The sequence below is a fragment of the Doryrhamphus excisus genome, linkage group LG1, assembly GCF_037039965.1.
Source record: "Doryrhamphus excisus strain RoL-2023G ecotype Guam linkage group LG1, RoL_Dexc_Guam_v1.1, whole genome shotgun sequence".
Taxonomy (NCBI): Eukaryota; Metazoa; Chordata; class Actinopteri; order Syngnathiformes; family Syngnathidae; genus Doryrhamphus; species Doryrhamphus excisus.
Genome location: NC_136357.1, coordinates 21,289,866 through 21,307,755, shown reverse-complemented (window position 1 = coordinate 21,307,755; position 17,890 = coordinate 21,289,866). Strand labels below are relative to the sequence as shown.

At 41.6% G+C, this 17,890-nt stretch overlaps 1 protein-coding gene across 1 annotated transcript in view; it reads right to left on the bottom strand.

Annotated features, from left to right (window-relative positions):
• tlcd3a (TLC domain containing 3A) overlaps nucleotides 1–17,890 on the bottom strand; it is a 30,371-nt gene that overhangs the window by 5,627 nt on the left and 6,854 nt on the right. The window contains exons 2-4 of the mRNA XM_058077623.2: nucleotides 15,145–15,231; nucleotides 6,933–7,152; nucleotides 936–1,031 (exon numbers count right to left, since the gene is read on the bottom strand). Coding sequence (XP_057933606.1) covers nucleotides 936–1,031; nucleotides 6,933–7,152; nucleotides 15,145–15,231 — 403 coding nt within the window. The remainder of the gene's footprint in view (nucleotides 1–935; nucleotides 1,032–6,932; nucleotides 7,153–15,144; nucleotides 15,232–17,890) is intronic.

Genomic DNA, 17,890 nt, shown 5'->3' with positions numbered 1-17,890 from the left:
AGACGGCCGAACTTTCTCCTTCAGGAGTTTTTGGTAGACAGCAGAATTCATGCTTCCATGTATCACAGCAAGCGGAAAACAGACCCACACCATCACACCACCACCACCATATTTTACTGTCAGCATGATCTTTCTCTGAAATGTGGCGTTACATTTACACCAGATGTAATGGGACACACACCCTTTTGAGACAAATTGAGACAAACTTTAATGTTTTTGGTCTTGGAACTCTGCCATGAAGGCCAGTGTCTTTCTTATGCTGGGGTCATGAACACTGACCTTAACTGAGGCGAGTGAGGCCTGCAGTTCTGTGGATGTTGTTGTGGGGTCTTTTGTGACCTCTTGGATGAGTCGTCACTACAATCTTTGGGGTCATTTTGGTTGGCCGGCCACTCCTGGCTGGGAAGGTTCACTATGGTTCCGTGTTTTCTCCGTTTGTGGATAATGGCTCTCACTGTGGTTTGTTGGTGTCCCAATGCTTTGGAAATGGCTTTATAACCTTTTCCACATCTCAATCTCGTCTCAATCTCTTATGTTTTAACAGGTGGTCTAATCACTTTTTCACACAAAGCCATTTAGGTTTAGGTTTTTTTCTCCTTTAATAATAAATAAAAACTGCATTTTGTGTTCAGTTGTGTTGTCATTGAATCATATTTAAATTTGTTTGATGCTCTGAAATATTTTAAATTGGCAAACGTGCAAAAAAAAAAGAAATCAGGAAGGGGGCAAAGACTTTCACACCATTGTATATTACACAAAGAAGTGCATAGTCAAGTGAACAAATGATGACTGCAGAAGATAAAAGTTATCGTATGAAAGCATCACGTCTGCTGCTGCGGCAGGCGGGACTTTCCCAGGCCGAGGTTGGCTGTTGTCTTTGAGAAGCAAAAAGGCAAGACAAAGGATATCAGGGGCGTGTCTGAGTGTCGCCTCACCTGAATCAGTATCTTCCCCAGGGAGACAAAAGGAGTGCTGAGCTCGGTTAGAAACAAGCAGCCGACGAAGAAATCTCCCTTTCCATTTCGAAAGAACTGAAGAATGGAAGGGGGGGAAAAAGAGTGAGTGAGAGTAAAAACAAACATTAGCATGGAAAACAAAACACAGCTGGCAACCAAGGACAAACTCTCAGAAACAGGAGGGTATTAAAAGGCTCAAGTGCGAGTAGGCCATTGACTAAAAAAGTACTAACACAACCTGAAAGTAAATCCTCTGTTCATTACGATTGGTACGCTTTTAAAGACGGGAGTACTTCCTCGCTTTATGACCTTTTCTCACACCATTTGGACGCCATCCAAGACGTCACACCAGGAAATATTGCAGAGTCTGCTTTTACACTGACCGCTTTGAAGGAAGTAATTAGCCAAGTAAAAAGACACATATTATTTCAGAACAGCTGTTTAGACTGTTTAGACCAGGGTTGTCAAAAGTGTGGCTAGGGGGCCACAGAACTTTTAAAAATAGAATTTACAAAAAACTTTAGCAGCAACAAAAATGAAGCAATGTTGCAAAAATAAAGTCAAACTCTTTAAATATTTTTTTAGAAAAAGTTGAAAACATGGAAGTTGAAATATAACTATTAAAGTTCCCTAAAGTGCGGCCCTGGGGGACATTTGGAGCTTGCAGCTTTTTTTTTTTTTTTTTTTATTTGATTTGCCTTCAGCACATTCTAAAAATATAATTTACCAAGAAAACTAAAACAAAACGACTACAACAAAAATAGAAATAAAGTCATAATTTGCAAGAAGAAAGCCAAAATAGTTGTAAAATGAAAAGCAATAATAAATAAATAATATAATAGAAATAAATAATAAAATATGAGAATAAAGTCAAAATATTAAGAGAATTAAGTCATGTTCTAATGGCTAAATAAGTCACAATTTTATGAGGAAAAAAAAGAAAATATACAAAGATCTAAAAAGAAAAAAATAATGAACAGCAAAAAATGGGGGGGAAACTGAAGATGAATTAATAACAGACATTTTCATCCATATGACAAAGATAGTTGTAAAATTAAAATAAATAAATAAATATTATAAGTAATAGAAATAACTAATATAATAAAATATGAGAATAAAATCAAAATATTAAGAGAATTAAGTCATATTCTAATGGCTAAATAAGTCACAATTTTATGAGAAAAAAAGAAAATATACAAAGATTTAAAAAGAAAAATGTAATGAACAGCAAACAATGGGGGGGGAAACTGAAGTTGAATTAATAACAGACATTTTCATCCATATGACAAAGATGATGCAGTTTTTTCTTAAAATATAGAACCTCTAAGCATAATTCCATAGCAGATGTGGTGCTTTTCAAAATACCAAAGTGGCAGAGTTGCATCCTTTTATTTTCACTCAGTGGCCCTCGCTGGATTTGTGGACACCCCTTGTTGAGACTGAATAAACTAAAAAAAAAGGAAAGAAAAGTGTGCAAAAGTAAGACACCACCACAACCCCAGTGATGTCAGAAGCTTTAGTAATGAATGAAGCTTTCAAATATTGACCAATGCGGTTAGAGATGCCATCCCGACAATAGACCTCCCGGACACACGGACACTCTTGTGGACAAAAAGCTCTGTTTGCTTGGTAAAGCTCGCTAGCTGGTTGGCTTGCCAGTGATGAATAAAGGATGAGCGGCTCTGCCATCTGTGACGGGAACTTAACACCGCAACTACCTGGATAGGCAATCCCTTGTCACCCTTCCCTCCCTTCCCCCAACCACACGGCATCCAAACCTGAGGAAAAAGACTGGTAAAACCACACACGTCGACCTTAATTGCGAGCCGCAACGGCCTCCAGGCCGCTGAGAAGGAAAGGATATTTGTGGTTTGATGCTTGCCATCTGTCTGTTTTGTGGGTTTTTTTTTTTTTTAGATACCCATCTGGCTTGTTAACCTGTGTGCCAGCACCATGCATGACAAGCTAATCCTCCCGCAAAGACAAAATAAAACACCCATTTTTATGCCATATCCCGTTTCCTTATAATAGGATGCAGTTGTCTCACAGCGGGTTGCACTGATCGGACAACCTCAACCCTCCGATATTTTAAACACGCTAATAGGAGAATAAAACATCTATTTTGATACTGTTTTACAAGGGGGATGCTAGGTTTTTCCAGGTTGGATCCCTAGTTGCCCTTTAGAAGACGCTCCCCTAATTAAATGGCTTTTAGAAATAAAAACTCTACAAAACAGATCCACTCAGCTTCTTTGTAGCCCAAATCGCCCATTTAGTCCCTCCCCTCAGTAACCATCCAATCACTGTTAATATCCAAATTAGCCAAAATGCAGCACAGATTTTGTGGAAACTAAGAGATAACTAATAATAACAACAACTAAAACCAAAGATCACCGGTAATACAACATTGGTTGTTAAAATCTGGCTGAAGGAGATATTTTTTTTTAATGTTGGTGGATCACAAGCACGATGCCTGTGTTAGCCTGCCGCTGTGTTTAATGCAACTGTCAGGAACAGATGACGTGTACATGGTGCATGACGCGCATTGTGGTGTACCCCCGATGCGCAATCTAGTGGGCCCTGCACATTTAAAGGCAATGAGAGACGTTCATTTGATTGGTTAAGATTACACTCAGCTGTGTTAAAACCTCTCACAACTTATCTCCTGCCTCTCTGCCACTTGCGCCGGTGAAAAGGATGGAGGCGTGGGTGCGCGGTGCTGCGCTGTACTGCACTGCTCACAAAAATTGCAAAGTGCGCTGGCCACACCCTGTTGGCATGGTGTAGGTGCGGCCCAGGGCAGGTGCGCCGCGCCAAAATGGCTTCCAAAATGGCTCCCAAGATGGGTGTACTGGTTTCCTAGGACCAGGAGAGCCAGAGTGTACAGCAGGAGAAGCTGCCCGCTGTGGAGCATTAATGTCGGATAAGCTATGCCAGCATGAGTCCACAGAGGTGGGGAGAACCAGTGTACAGCTGGAGGAGTACTTCGCCCTTCGCCACTGTTGTTGCCGTTGCACTACCCAGCATGCCTTGTGGGGAATTTGGAACAAACAATTTTATGTTACGTGTTATGTTTAGCGCTTAGTTGTTGTTTATCATCCAGGTACTAGCAGTAGGTGATTTGTGACGCATTAACTTGCTGTGCATGTCGTTAAATTTTGTTGCACTGTGAGTAAGTATGTTGTTCTGCTTGACGCCCGCCAACATATGGCCGACAAATTTCTTAAGCCAATGTGGCCCATGAGTCAAAAAGTTCAGCATACTAAAGTACTTATGTCTTATTCTCCTATTATGTCTACTATATTGGGTAACAGGAGTGTAAAGGTGACAATAGAGGTGTTATTTTAATGACTGGGGCTCTAATAATATTAAAAAACATATTTAAAACGGTTGTAAACAGGTGTTCTGTGAACTGTGAAAATATTCAATTCATAAATACAGAATAATACGGTGGAAATTCACTAATCACAGTTAACTTAATACAGTTAACATAAAAAAGATCTGCTGTGGCGACTCGGTAAAGAAAAAGCAGAAAGAAACAAACTGTTTGTCAGGCAGTGAGCTTATATAAAAATGACCCAACCAAAATACAGGACATTTTCCTCAATATCTCAGTAAGATTAAGACTTAATGACGCAAAAGCTGCAGGCTTTTAGCATGTTTAACTGGCAGTGCAACAGGCAGGCAGGCAGCCAGAATGATGAGTTAAGAGACAGTACTGGGCGGCAGCTGCAGCTAAATAATGGAAACGTAATGTGATCTGGTATTGTTGCAAACTAATAGCCCTGAGGTGGTCCCTCCATGCAGTTAGTTCATACACCAATATGAAAAATGGTTCCTCCCACGAACCAAACATACTATACTATATTATATAATTATGCACACATCATTTCAACAAACAACATCGCAACACTTGTTTTTGCTCCCATCTGTCATGAGCTTAACTCAAAATATATACAACTTTTTCTTGGTACACAGAAGGACTATCTGCCACAAAAAGTGATATTTTGTAAAGCAACACATATAGATTATATGCTATAAAGTCAGACATATTTCAAGAAAAAAATGCAAATATTTCAACCTTCTTAAATAATCTTCATAAATAACTCTTCATGTAGCTTACATTTTTACATTTTATTTTGAAAATGAAGAAAAACCTAACATTGTTTAAAGTAAATACATAAACACATATATAAAACAAAGAGGAAAAAAAAAGTCCAATATATGTCATTTGCACTTTCAAAATGGAGAGCGTGGAAGTCGAAACTTTATGTATCACCTTCTCACTTTGCATGATTCATCAATATTTACATGCTTGCACTTAAGAATAATAATAACATAAACAAAACAGCCAAAAATATTGTAAATATAAATATTAACCAAGAGAAGAATGAATAATTAAATACTAGACAGTGGAAGAAAAGGAACTACGTCATCCTTGGTATTTATGTACTTGGTACTGGTATTTATGTACGTGCAACGTCCCTTTTAAAGATCATATTTTTATACTTATATTATTATTTCTCTTCTAAAAGTGCTGGATGTTTGGACATGGTTTCCATTCATCATTTATACGCTTCCATAGTTTCACCCCATAAACAAATACACAAAAGGTTTTCCTTGGAGTTCTTACTTCTACATTTTGAAATAAACTATTCCCTTAGAGTGCTCAAGACACCAAAACATATCCATCTTGTTTTTCCCCATGTAAAACAACACTGAAAAGCATATTTCTTGTGCTGGGTATGTGCTCCAATGTTGAAATATTTTAAATTTTTTTTACAATTTTCATCTACCAGGATTGGAGGAGGAGCAAGTGGCGTTCACACAAGAAGTTCCCACCCGGAAGTTGGTGTTCACTACAATGCAGTCCCAATGCAGTTGTTATGCTCCAGTTCCATGTGACTTTCTGTTGTTGTATATTTTGGGATATTATGCCATCTCATTGTGTTCAAGGCTTTTGGCTGAAACGCTGGAGGAGACGCAGTGAGCTTGTTTACATTTCCATGAGACACCATTTACCTCGTCAGATGCGTTAGCAAACTTTGCGGGACAAAGCTGACGGACTGGCTTGTAATGATGCATTATGTCGTACAGTATTTATTGTAGCATGCAATAAATCCAAAGGGTCACCTTTGATTGCAGCATCACTACGAATGTTACAGGAACACAGTTTTGTAAATGGAACATAACATGTTTTCTTTGTCGGGCTTTAGTGGTACGTCCTAAAATAGGTATGTCGCATGAAGTGCATTGTTAGCTAGCTCATACTAACTCATTTTCTTTCATTACAAGGCACAGAAAAAGGAAAGAATGTATTCATGTTTCACATACCGATTGTGAAAGTTTTCCTTGAACATGTCAACTTTCTTCTTGCAGTTATGACTTCATTGCTATAATTTTTCTTTCTTTCGGCTTTTTTTTCCAGATAACGGAGTGGCCACACGAGAACCTAACACCCACCCCTGCCCCCAAGTTTTAGAAAATAATTTAGATAACATGAACTATTGAAGTTTTTTTTCCTCATATATTCTCCTACAATTAAGACTTTCTCATTAAGATGGTGCTGTGGACCACAGGCTTCACTTCGGGCCGCTGATGGAGCCTGACGGCCGCCTAAACATTGTCTGCATACAACCCATTGAGCTCCGATCCCAGCGTGGGGAACCTCCCTTTATTATGTTGCTGCTTGTTTGAGCTCACTCCGCTTGTTTGTTTTGTATAAGTGTTTTTTCCTGAGTGCTCCACTATTCATCGGTCTAAGTGTCTACCGTCCTATTCATTGGACAGGCCGTGATCAATAATTCTGACTTGACTATTGTCCTTCATTTCCTGTCTTTCCGCAACTTGAGGAACAAATCAAATCCTCCTTTGTTGTCCCCTTTGAACCAGCTTGGTATTGTACCATTCTGTGCAACAGGACCTGTAAAATCACACTTCCTGTATACAGTATATGTTTCATTATGGCATCCTTACCAGCGTGACCGGCAGCAGCACGGTGAGCAGGGCGATGTGATGCAGCACCAGCAGCAACTCGCGGCGCACGAACGAGTTCACCGTCTGCAGGGAGTGCTGCATGTACTCCTTATGCCCTTTGACCCGGAAGCGGTGGTAGTGGCTGAGGTACATGGCGAGGAGGTCGTAGGCCATGTAAGGCACGCCGTACCGGATGACAAAGTAGGTGGCCAGCCAGTGTCTGAAAGAGACATTTCCAAGTATTACTCACAAAAACATGACAGAAAATATCCATACTCATTGCTCAGCTGATTCAAAGCATTCCGAAGTCGAAACATTCAGCCCACAATGTCCCACTTTTCCAGAAATCCCTCACAATGCGTACTTATTACACCAGGTCACCAACCCGAGGATCACGAGCTACAGGTCGATGTTGGAGACTCTGCCGATCAATCATGAGAATATTAGAAAAAAACCTATTATTACATTGGTGCCAAGAGGCATCCATTTTGACCACTGAATGTGCTTGTCCTCCTCCAGGCAGGCAACCCGCAAGCTCCAGCTAGGACCCCAGTCCCCAACACCCAATTGGAGCTATCAGTGAGACCTGACTCACAGAGGTTTGTTACAGAAGCCCAACAATATTGTTGGACATGCTGTGTAACACAATTCCACTAATTCATGTTTGTAACAAAAAAATCTGAGTTTGGCAGTGGGTTCGGCTCAGAAGACAAAAACGGCGATTAAAAAAAAAAACACTTAGTGGAAATAGTTTGAACACATTGCAATATCAAAACACAAACAGTTGTTTGGCAAAAATATCTGTCACTGTTTTCCAAAATATTTTTTGCCTAAAACACAAAGATATTAAATAGATCTGCTTTCATGGATGACTAAGGACAGGAAAAAGTAGTCACATTTGAGAGGCTGAAATCTGAAGTTATTAAAAAAAAAATCAGTCAAATATTTTCAATGCGAAAAATACTGATCTCATTCAGAACTTTATAGTCCATGGTCCAAAAACTCCCACTTTTCCCCTTTGATTCTGCATTTTCCATACAGCATTCCATCTCTGCCTTAGCTCTTTCATCATAAACTACTACATTCTAGAGTTTATTGAAGTGAATTGCTTTATCGATAAATGATAAATCCACTCATTTGAACAGCTGGGCTATATGGTGGATGATGGCAGAGGCTTTAAAGCTAACCTTATGTAAGTGCAGCATAACAACAGCTTGTCTGGATAGCTAGCTGGCTTATGTGCGATGATTATGACGATGGTTAATTATGTGGCCAGGCTGGAGGAAAGCTGCAGGGCAGCAGCTCTGCCCTCTGACCTCTGCCAGGGTTCTTTAGCTCTTTAAGGTCACTGCATGCAGATTAACAAGAGCCAGCCGCAAACACAGTACAAGCGGCCCCTGCCATTTCACGGCTAATTCATTCAGTTTTGTGCCTTTTAAAAAGGAAAACTCCACTTTTGGTGGAATTTTTCTAAAATCCTCTATTCTAAATAGAGAAAAAAAGCTACCATGTGGTAGCTAACAATACATGTGACAAGACACACCTATTTCAATTATAAAGCCCCACAAAAAACACCAACAATGTTCTAATAACATAATATAAATAAACATATCAACAAAGCTACAGCGCCATTTTTATTGTAGCAGCTAATATGAAGAACTACAACCTACGAACCAATGCATTAGGACACCAATCTGTACTGACTAGGAAACCACAAGAAAATGATGTGTCAAGTATTATTAGTATTATTTGCAAGCGGCTCTATGGACTGCAGCTCGTGTTATGATTTCATGTGAGGGGGAACTACCGCTGTAGCTTCGCCAACGATACCCAACATGAAACTAACTTCGAATGTACCTGTTACTGCATGGGCACAACATGTACAGAAAACATTGATGACATTTTTTACAAGGCTTTATAGTGAAAATTAGGGGTGTGAATCTCAGCACTGAGGACAATTCGATACACATCTCGACGCACTGCCAGTGATACCATACTTTAACCATTCATGGAATTTTCTGGCGATACGATGCGATACAATTCACCCTCTTCACGTTTGCGATACGATGCGATACCATAATCATTTAGTTAAAATCAATGCAATCCGATATGATATGGTGCAATTTCTTGCGATATGATGCAATTCAACATGATGCAAATAAGCAAAGGGGAAAAATGGAATTCCGTATGGTCCTACAAAAAGGATTTGGCTTTATTCCTTCTAGGCACTTGGCAGTAAATTCAACTAAAGTGCTGTTTGTCTTTTTTACTATGCACCACTTCATCATTCTTTTTGCCATCTTAAAACAGCAACAACTTTTCAAAAACAACTTTCCTCCCACTTTCACATCGGCTATGCAATTCCAATAGCAGTGGTTCAGTGGTGGAGTCAAACAATTCAACAATAATTACTGCTGTAAAAAATATATAATATGAATATATAATATGAATGAGCTAGCAGCTAGGCTAATACAGCAGTGAGGAGCAGAAAGTGGGAAACAACTTCTACCCTTTTTAAATTGTTTCCAAATTCAGGAAGAAGCCAACTGCTCTGCTGTTCTAATGTCACCTGCTGGGGGGGGGGACACTTGTTGCAGGGACAGACAAATAGCTCCTGGACAATTTGGAAAGCAGCGGATCCACTTATTCTGACCTGATTTGCTTGGTTCTTCCCCGGTGTCCGACGAGGAACTAGACGGGGAGGGGGCGGTAGACTTGTCCGTGTTGTGGTGTCCCCTTTTTAAGGGGGTCTGCATGTTTGTCGTGCTGCCGTTGTACGGCTTCTTAACACGGCATTCTTTGCAAATGACGGACGTTTTGTCGAGCTTTCCGTCGCTCCGTAGTGTTTCCAAACATACCATTTAAACGTTGCGGGGGGGTTAAATATAGAAAGTTCCTCGCTGCTGCTTGCTACGAACGTCCATGCTGTTTTACTAGTAGTTGGATGTGCCTCACGGCTTCTGTCCGTATTCAATACAAAAGGCCAAATAATGATGGTGCATTCAATACGCCTGGGGAACAGCATATGGGGTGAAGTTGAACATTAATAAAACGGCGCTTGCATCGGATTTTACCAATACCCACAAACACATCGCAATGAATCTAGATTTCACCCGTCAATTGCATCCATACCAGGTGAATGAGCCGATGCACTCGCATCGATGTATCGATTAATATCGATTAATATTGATTATTTTCCACACCCTTAGTGAAAATGTGTCACATAATGTGCATTGTTAGCTCCCTCATGCCAACTGTTTTTCCATGCTTTTTGTTTTTCCTTAGAATGCACAGAAAAGGGAAAGAGGTGTGCTCATGTTTGGATGGGCAAAATCAAAGTGTACCCCCAGGGGTGCACAAATTGTCATAAGGGGTAGGTAAATAAAAAAATATATATAATTAATTAGCACCTAAAGCTCACAATTCCGCCGTGAATGACCACCGTATCGGGGTGGAGGGGTTTGAGTGCTCCAGTGGTCTTAGGAGCTCATATGATGTCCATGAGCCGATAGGCCTCTGGTATGATCTTCCAAGGCAAACAGGTCCTCGGTGACGGGCCAGATCAAGAGTGAAAGCAAGAGAAGAGACCAATCACCTGGACGTATGTAGGTTACCAGAGAGTAACCCTGGAGCCAGGCACGAAGGAGCCACCTGCAATCTCCGCCCTGTAGACCCACCACCTGCGGGGGCAAGCAGGGTCTGGTGCATTGCGTTTGGGTGGCGGGCGCCTGGGCGACCTGATCTTTGGCAGCCAAATCTGGTTCTTGGGACATGGAATGTCACTTCTCTTTTGCGAGCGGTTGAGACATTCCGACTAGATCTAGTCGGACTCAACTAGACCCGCAGTTTGGTTTCTGGAACCAAACTCTTCGAGAGGGCTTGGACCTTGTTCTACTCTGGAGTTGCTGCAGCGGAGAGGCAGCGAGGTGGCGTGGGCTTATTAATAGCTAGGTTCCTCTGTGTTGGAGTATCCCCGATGAACAAGAGGGTCATTTCCCTACGCCTTCGGGTTGGGGGGGGGTTGTCCTGACTGTTTGTGCGTACACGCCAAATGGCAGTTCAGAGTACCCGGCCTTCTTGGCGTCCATCTGTTGACTCTGTCGTTCTACTGGGAGACTTCGACGTGCATGTGGGCAATAACAGTGTGACCTGGAGGGGTGTGATAGGGAGAAACGGTCTCCCTGATCTGAACCCATGCAGTGTGATTTTATTGTCCGAACACCAAATTGTCCATAACTAACACCATGTTCGAACATAGGGATGTTCATAAGTGCACTTGGAACCAGGACACCCTAGGCCGCAGGTCTATGATCGCCTTTGTGCGTTCGTATGGTGAGCTGTTCTGAGCATGCCCACCTGGGAGAAGGCCTCGGGGCAGACCGAGGACACGCTGGAGGGATTACAATGCCTTGGTGTCTGGGGATCAGGAAGTCTGGCCTTCCCTATTGAGATTGTTGCCCCCGCGAATTATGAGTGCGCCAGAATGCCTCACGGTTCAGAGGAAGGAGACAGAGCATGACGATCTTCATTGCTTTGTGTGAGTTAAATGAACAGTAAGTACGTTTGAAGATGATGTTGTGCATTCACAGGATGGATGGATGGATGGATAAGTACGTTTGAAGATGATGTTGTGCATTCAGAGTGTTTAATCTTGAAGCTCTAATTCATATTGGTGTTCTAATCACTGCCCTGTGAAAGCCTGTCCATGTACGTGTGTGTTAGGATGAGAGACTGGGGATTCTCCATAAAGGAGGCTTTATCGCTGGTTGGACTTTCAATTTGGTATCAAATTAACATGCAAACTTAAATCAAGAAGCGATTGCAAGTGGACAAAAGTGAAGCGCAAGTTCAACGATTTCAAATGAAAGGAACCAATCATCCAGCTGAAATAAAAGATATGAAGGAAGAATAACAGTACTCATGCCAAAGCTTAATCTCAATTTGACCATGCAAAATGCTAATATTTGAAACAGAATTTACTGTAGAATTATTTAACCAATTAATCATGCTCAATATTTCAAGTCAATAATTAATAAACAAGGTTTTTGTGGGGATACATGGCTCCAAGGCAAATGTCTCGGGGTACGCAAAAGTGAAAAGTTGAGCCTGTCGAGCAGATATTGTCCTGTACATATACACTACCGATCAAAAATTTGGGATCACTTGCAAATTTCTTTGTTTTCCAAAGAAAAACATTTTTATCCATTTCACAAACAATTAAAATGAATGCGATGATTTTCAAAGAAGGATGTACATTTTCACATAGAGGCTTACTACCTATTAATACTATCAATCTCCTGGTATGGCTGCTAATCCAAGTTATTAATTTTACAAGGCTAATAGATTATTAGAAAACCCATTTTAAAAATCTATTACCATGCTGTTAACTACTCCCTTCAGAGAACAGCACAAACTGGGTCTAACAAGGACAGAAAAACGATGCACAACTAGGCAAGAAGACAAATATCCGAGAGTGTTGTAGTTTAAGACAAAGACGTCTCACAGGTCGTCACCTGGCAGCTGTACTAAATAGTAGCCGTCAAACACCAGTGTCAGTATCAACAGTGAAGCGGCCACTTCAGGGTGCTGGACTTCATGGCAGGATTGCCAAAAAAAGCCATATCTCAGACTGGCCAAAAAAAATTCCAAGTGATCCCAAACTTTTGAGTGGTAGTGTATAACAAGCCGTTTATTCACTTAGCGATGCCTTTGAGCTGTAGCGACAAAATGCAAATGCATTGACAAGCAAATTCCTCAAACAAATTGGCTTCATTTGGTAGGAAAATTGAAATGGGAGGCAAAGCAGCTCAAACATTCTGCAACACTGTTTAGTAGAGCTGTCAAATGTTCACTCGATATTCAAATTAATCCTTTTGAGGTGTTTTAGGCATTTAAAATTATAATTCCATAACTGTAAAAACTGTGTTCACATTTTTGAGACTTGTGGCTCAACTGTTAAGTTAGCAAAGAACGCCAGTCCAATTACGTGATAGACGGGCATCTTATGTGACTTCCGCTTCTTGTTTCCATGTACTAGCAAGCTAAAGGATTGCTACCGAGGATGTTTTGTGATAAAACTACGCGAAGAACACAGTTGGACTAATAACATGACACACCAATGTCTGGCAAAATAGTGGCTTCGATTTTTGACTTTAAACAAAAAACACGCTAACCGAGGTTGCACTGTATTTTCTGGGATTTCTGAGCATACTTACATCATCGTGTGAACAGCTAACTGCTAGTGCAATACCAGTTTGAACGTGTGCGTTTGAGCGTGTTATTGATAAGAACATCCACTATCGGGTATGTTGTTGTGATGTTCAACGGGTCCGTGAATGCAACTTGTGCGAGTGTGAACAGAGAGACCAACCCAACCCACCCACCCTAATTCCCTTTGGCATGCATGAAAGGCAAAACGAGATCTTCACACATACAGTTTCAGCTTTGACTGATGTTGACTTTGACTGCCTTTTTGGCCGCTTTTCTCTTGTAGACCGCGTTTGTGTTTGCTTCATGATTTGGTCCATCGAGGGCCGAACCAAATACGCAATGAGTCGAAAGAACAAGCTGCAGATTAAACAACTAAGAAAATGATCATTAGTTGTAGCCCGACAAGAGAATTACTCCTACAAAGAGTGTCTCCTTGTAATAACTCTCCGCCAGCCCTGACCCTGCTAACTAATCTGATGGAGCTAAATTTAGTGCCATTGGAATCTTCCTTCTAGTCTATTCATTCATGTTTCCATTTTATTTTCCTCTCCTGTCGTCGTGGTGAAGTGAGTAAAGTGTTACGACAAAGGCCGACGGCAGCGACAGATTGTGATAGGACATTAGAGTATTCATGGGGTCTGGCTGCTAAGCATGTGTCTGATAAGCCCCCCCAGGGCCTTGTGCACGTCACAGGACAGCACAACTGAGCAGCGTTGTAGAGGAATTAAGCCGTGTCGGCTAAAGGGGAGGGAGGGGAGCAGGGGAGAGGGTAGCGGAGGTGGGGTGGGGTGGCATTGCCGGTGAAGATTAGAATCCTGAAACTGGGACTGCCCGGGTCTGGCCGCTGACTCAGTAGGATTACCAGGATAGCATTAGCTTACATTCACACTTTCCTTAAAAAAAAAATACACAACACACACACATTGGGAGGCTAGCATGATGCTAATGCTAAATGGCTTTCAGGAAATGTAGCAGGAAGTCATTTTATTTACATTCAACTTTGTTGTTGTAAATATGAACACTACATTATATATTACATTACATTATATATATATTATATGTTCCAGCAAACAGGGAAGGCCTACATTTCTCGAGGAACTCGAAAACCATGTAGACCACATTACTTAGATGCAGCTGTAATATAACCTATAAAGACAATAATAATAAAAAAAAACTGTACAAGACTATAAAATATATTATACTCAATTATACCTCATAAGGCATTTGACACAATTAACGCTGTTATTCAATTAACCGCAAAGTCTCCTATAGTCACATGGTGAGTGGTCTACAAACACAAACAAAAAAAACAAACTATATTGACAGTTGTCAATATTGACAGCTGTGGCTGTAGACGACCTACTGATGTACTTTTTAAAATTAGCGCCACAAGTTGGCAGTAGCATTCAGCAGTTTTTTCTACTGTCCTCCTGGGTAAATGAAGGAACACTTTGTTGTCAGGACCGCTGGCAGTCATGTACTCTATTCACAAAAAAACCACTTCCTTATGGTGATCATTAGCCGTGATTTTTTTTTCCACATTTGACAGGATCTTTTCAGATTTTCACATTATCAACTCCTATACCCAAAAAATTAGATAATGGGGTTCGGCAGTAGTCCGGAAGTCCACAGTAGCGCTTGAGTCACAACCGAGTGGGTGTATGTCGAAGTGGAATCAATGAAAACTGAAGGAAATACAGCTGGAATAGATTCTGGAAGACCTAGAAAGCTTTCTGTGCGGGCTATCGTGTGTAGGAGTACAAACTCAATACAAAGGGACAAAAAATTAGCGACTTTGTGAGTCAGAGTCAAACATAATTGACTTTTTAAAATAAAAAAATGATTAATATACCAAAATAGTTGTCAATTAACTGGCTAATTGATTATTTATTGATTTATTTATTTGTGCAGCTCGACTCAACTTTGTTGCACAGACTTGTATATATGAATAGCAACGATGAGTTAGCATCAGACATCAGAGTAGATGGCAGCACATTCTAACCTGCTGTGGATGACGTTGTCCCGGCATGAAGAAACAACGATGATTCCTGCTGTGGTTGCCATGACAGCATGGATGGAGGACACCAGCCTGAGAAAGACAGACACATCACAGAAAGAAAACAGCAACACAAAAAATTGGTATTTAGGGTTTTTAGCAGTAATGATTTAACACTTTGAGAAGAAATTACATTTGTGGTCGAACATTTCGGACATCTGTACTCCAGATCTCAGACTTTGGATTTAACGTCTTGGCTAGTCACTACCAACCACTTTTAAAAAGTTATCCCTTAGTGCTATATTTGCAGACGTATTGCGTGAATTTGTCAAACAATAAGCAGTTGTGAGTCTGTGCTCCATTCACCTCACGGCAATCTGCATTGGCTCGCAGCCATGGATCACAGACCACGCACCAGGCAAGGCCAATGTAATACTCCAGTCTGAGTAGAGGCAGGCTAGTAAATCGGCTGACCACAAACTAACTAACTAACTAACCTACCCTAAGCATTATATTATACTATACCTTTGACCTCCAACCCCAAAGCCACACACGTTTCCTGGGCTGTCACAAGACCCAGATTTTTACACAGCCCATTCATTGTGTGTCCGCCAATACCCCTCCCACCGCCCCCCCCCCCCTTGCTGCTGCTGAAAGGCTGCCGGCGTGACGAGAAGGAGAGCGAGATAGAGAGAGACAGTGAAAAAGAGACATAGAGAGAAAGAGAGAGTGGAGGGGAACGGGAAAAGGGGGGAAGAATTCCTCACTGCCCTGTCCGCTCTTTCCTGCTGCGGTGGCTTTTGGTGGTACAACTTTGTCTTTTGCCTGACTCGCAGGCCCACTTTCGTTACGCGTGATGGGTCGCTGGCTTGCTCTTTCACGTGCTGTCACACTCACGGCGTCTGACAGTTGCGAGCTACATCACCGCTGTTTGCGTTGGCGATGCAGCAAAGCAAAAAAAAGTGAGCCAAGCCAATGGGCATACAGAGCATCTCTCGGCAAGGATGAACTATCTGGTTCAAACACTGGGTGGGGGATACAATCTGGGGTCTTGCTTGGCCCATGTCTCAACCCTCCACATGACAGTGGTTTTACTTGTTCACACCAGCATACGGCAAACACCCAGCAATTCAGGTAGAGCGAACTCCAGTGCCATTTCGCAGGTAGTGTGGTCATTGGATCACTAGTGTGCACCAAAGAATCAAGCAATTCGGTCACAAACAACCTCTGGTACCATTCAGGTGGCGGTACACCCTTTTTCGAGTGAGAACCATGGACTTGAATTTGAAGGTGCTGATTGTCATACCAGCCACTTCCCACTCAGCTCCAAGCTGATGAACACCAGTTCCTACCCCCAACTACGGTCGTGAGCTTTGAACGGTGAGCCAAGGTACCAGATTGTGAGTACAGGTGGGCGAAATGGGTTTTCTCCGTAGGGTGACTGGGCTCTCCCTCCGAGAGGAGCCAGAGGTGGTGGTGTTCAGGACAGGTTGGAGAGACTACTATGTCTCTCAACTGGCCTGAGAGCGCAGAAGCAGAAGAAGCAGGATGGATGGATTGGAGAACCTTTTTGGTTCTGGTCAAATAAACTTTCTCTTTCGTTCCCTTGCCACTTTTTCTAGCCTCGTCGATCTTCCCGCGTCTTCAAACACTCCCATCTTCGTCCTCTGTGTGGGTGCGTTGGTGACGTAAGCGATTCTTCAAAACATGAAAAAGTTCAGAGAATATTTTTTGTAATCGAGGTATTCGAATTATCCGAATAATCGTGGCAGCCATGAATGAAACACTGACTTTTTTGTTTTTTTTGTTAGGGTTTTAAGCACCAAAACAGGTACCTCCCATGACATCCGTTGTTAGTTAGCTCAAACTAACCGTTTTCTCTCGGTGGAACGCACAGAAAAGGGACAGAAATACAATGTTCATGTTTCACAAGCTCAATTTGTCAGATTACGTACACAAATTACACTACCGCTCAAAAGTTTGGGATCACTTGGAAATTTTTTTGGCCAGTCTGAGATATGGCTTTTTCTTGGCAATGCTGCCATGAAGTCTGAAGTCCTGAAGTCGCCGCTTCACTGTTGATACTGACACTGGTGTTTGACGGCTACTATTTAGTACAGCTGCCAGGTGACGACCTGTGAGGCGTCTTTGTCTTAAACTACACACTCTCAGATATTTGTCTTCTTGCACAATTGTGCATTGTTTTTCTGTCCTTGTTAGACCCAGTTTGTGCTGCTCTCTGAAGGGAGTAGTTAACAGCATGGAGATTTTTTTACATGGCTTTTCTAATCATCTATTAGCCTTATAAAATGATGAACTTGGATTAGCAGCCATACCAGGAGATTGATGCAGAGGCCTGACAGTTGTTGATAGTAGGCCTCCAAGCAAAAATGTACATCCTTCTTTGAAAATAATCTGATTCATGTTAAATGTTTGTGAAATGGATATCATTTTTGTGAACCCCAAACTTTTGAGCAGTAGTGTATGATAAATTATAACTTACAGCTTGCTCTTCAAAACGACCAAGTAATGATGAAAAGGCATCGGACGTCAACAACAGTTTGGCGTATAATCCAGTTTGGCCCATGTTCATAAAACAGTCCCGTATTTTCCTCTTACTGGCCAGGAATCAGAAACTCCAACCACTCTACTGCTTATTGCTTCCCTCTCTGGGCAAGTTAGCTTTCCCTCACACCTGAACAAACACTTGCTGGTAGCCATTGCTCTGTGCTAACACGGTGACATCTTCAAC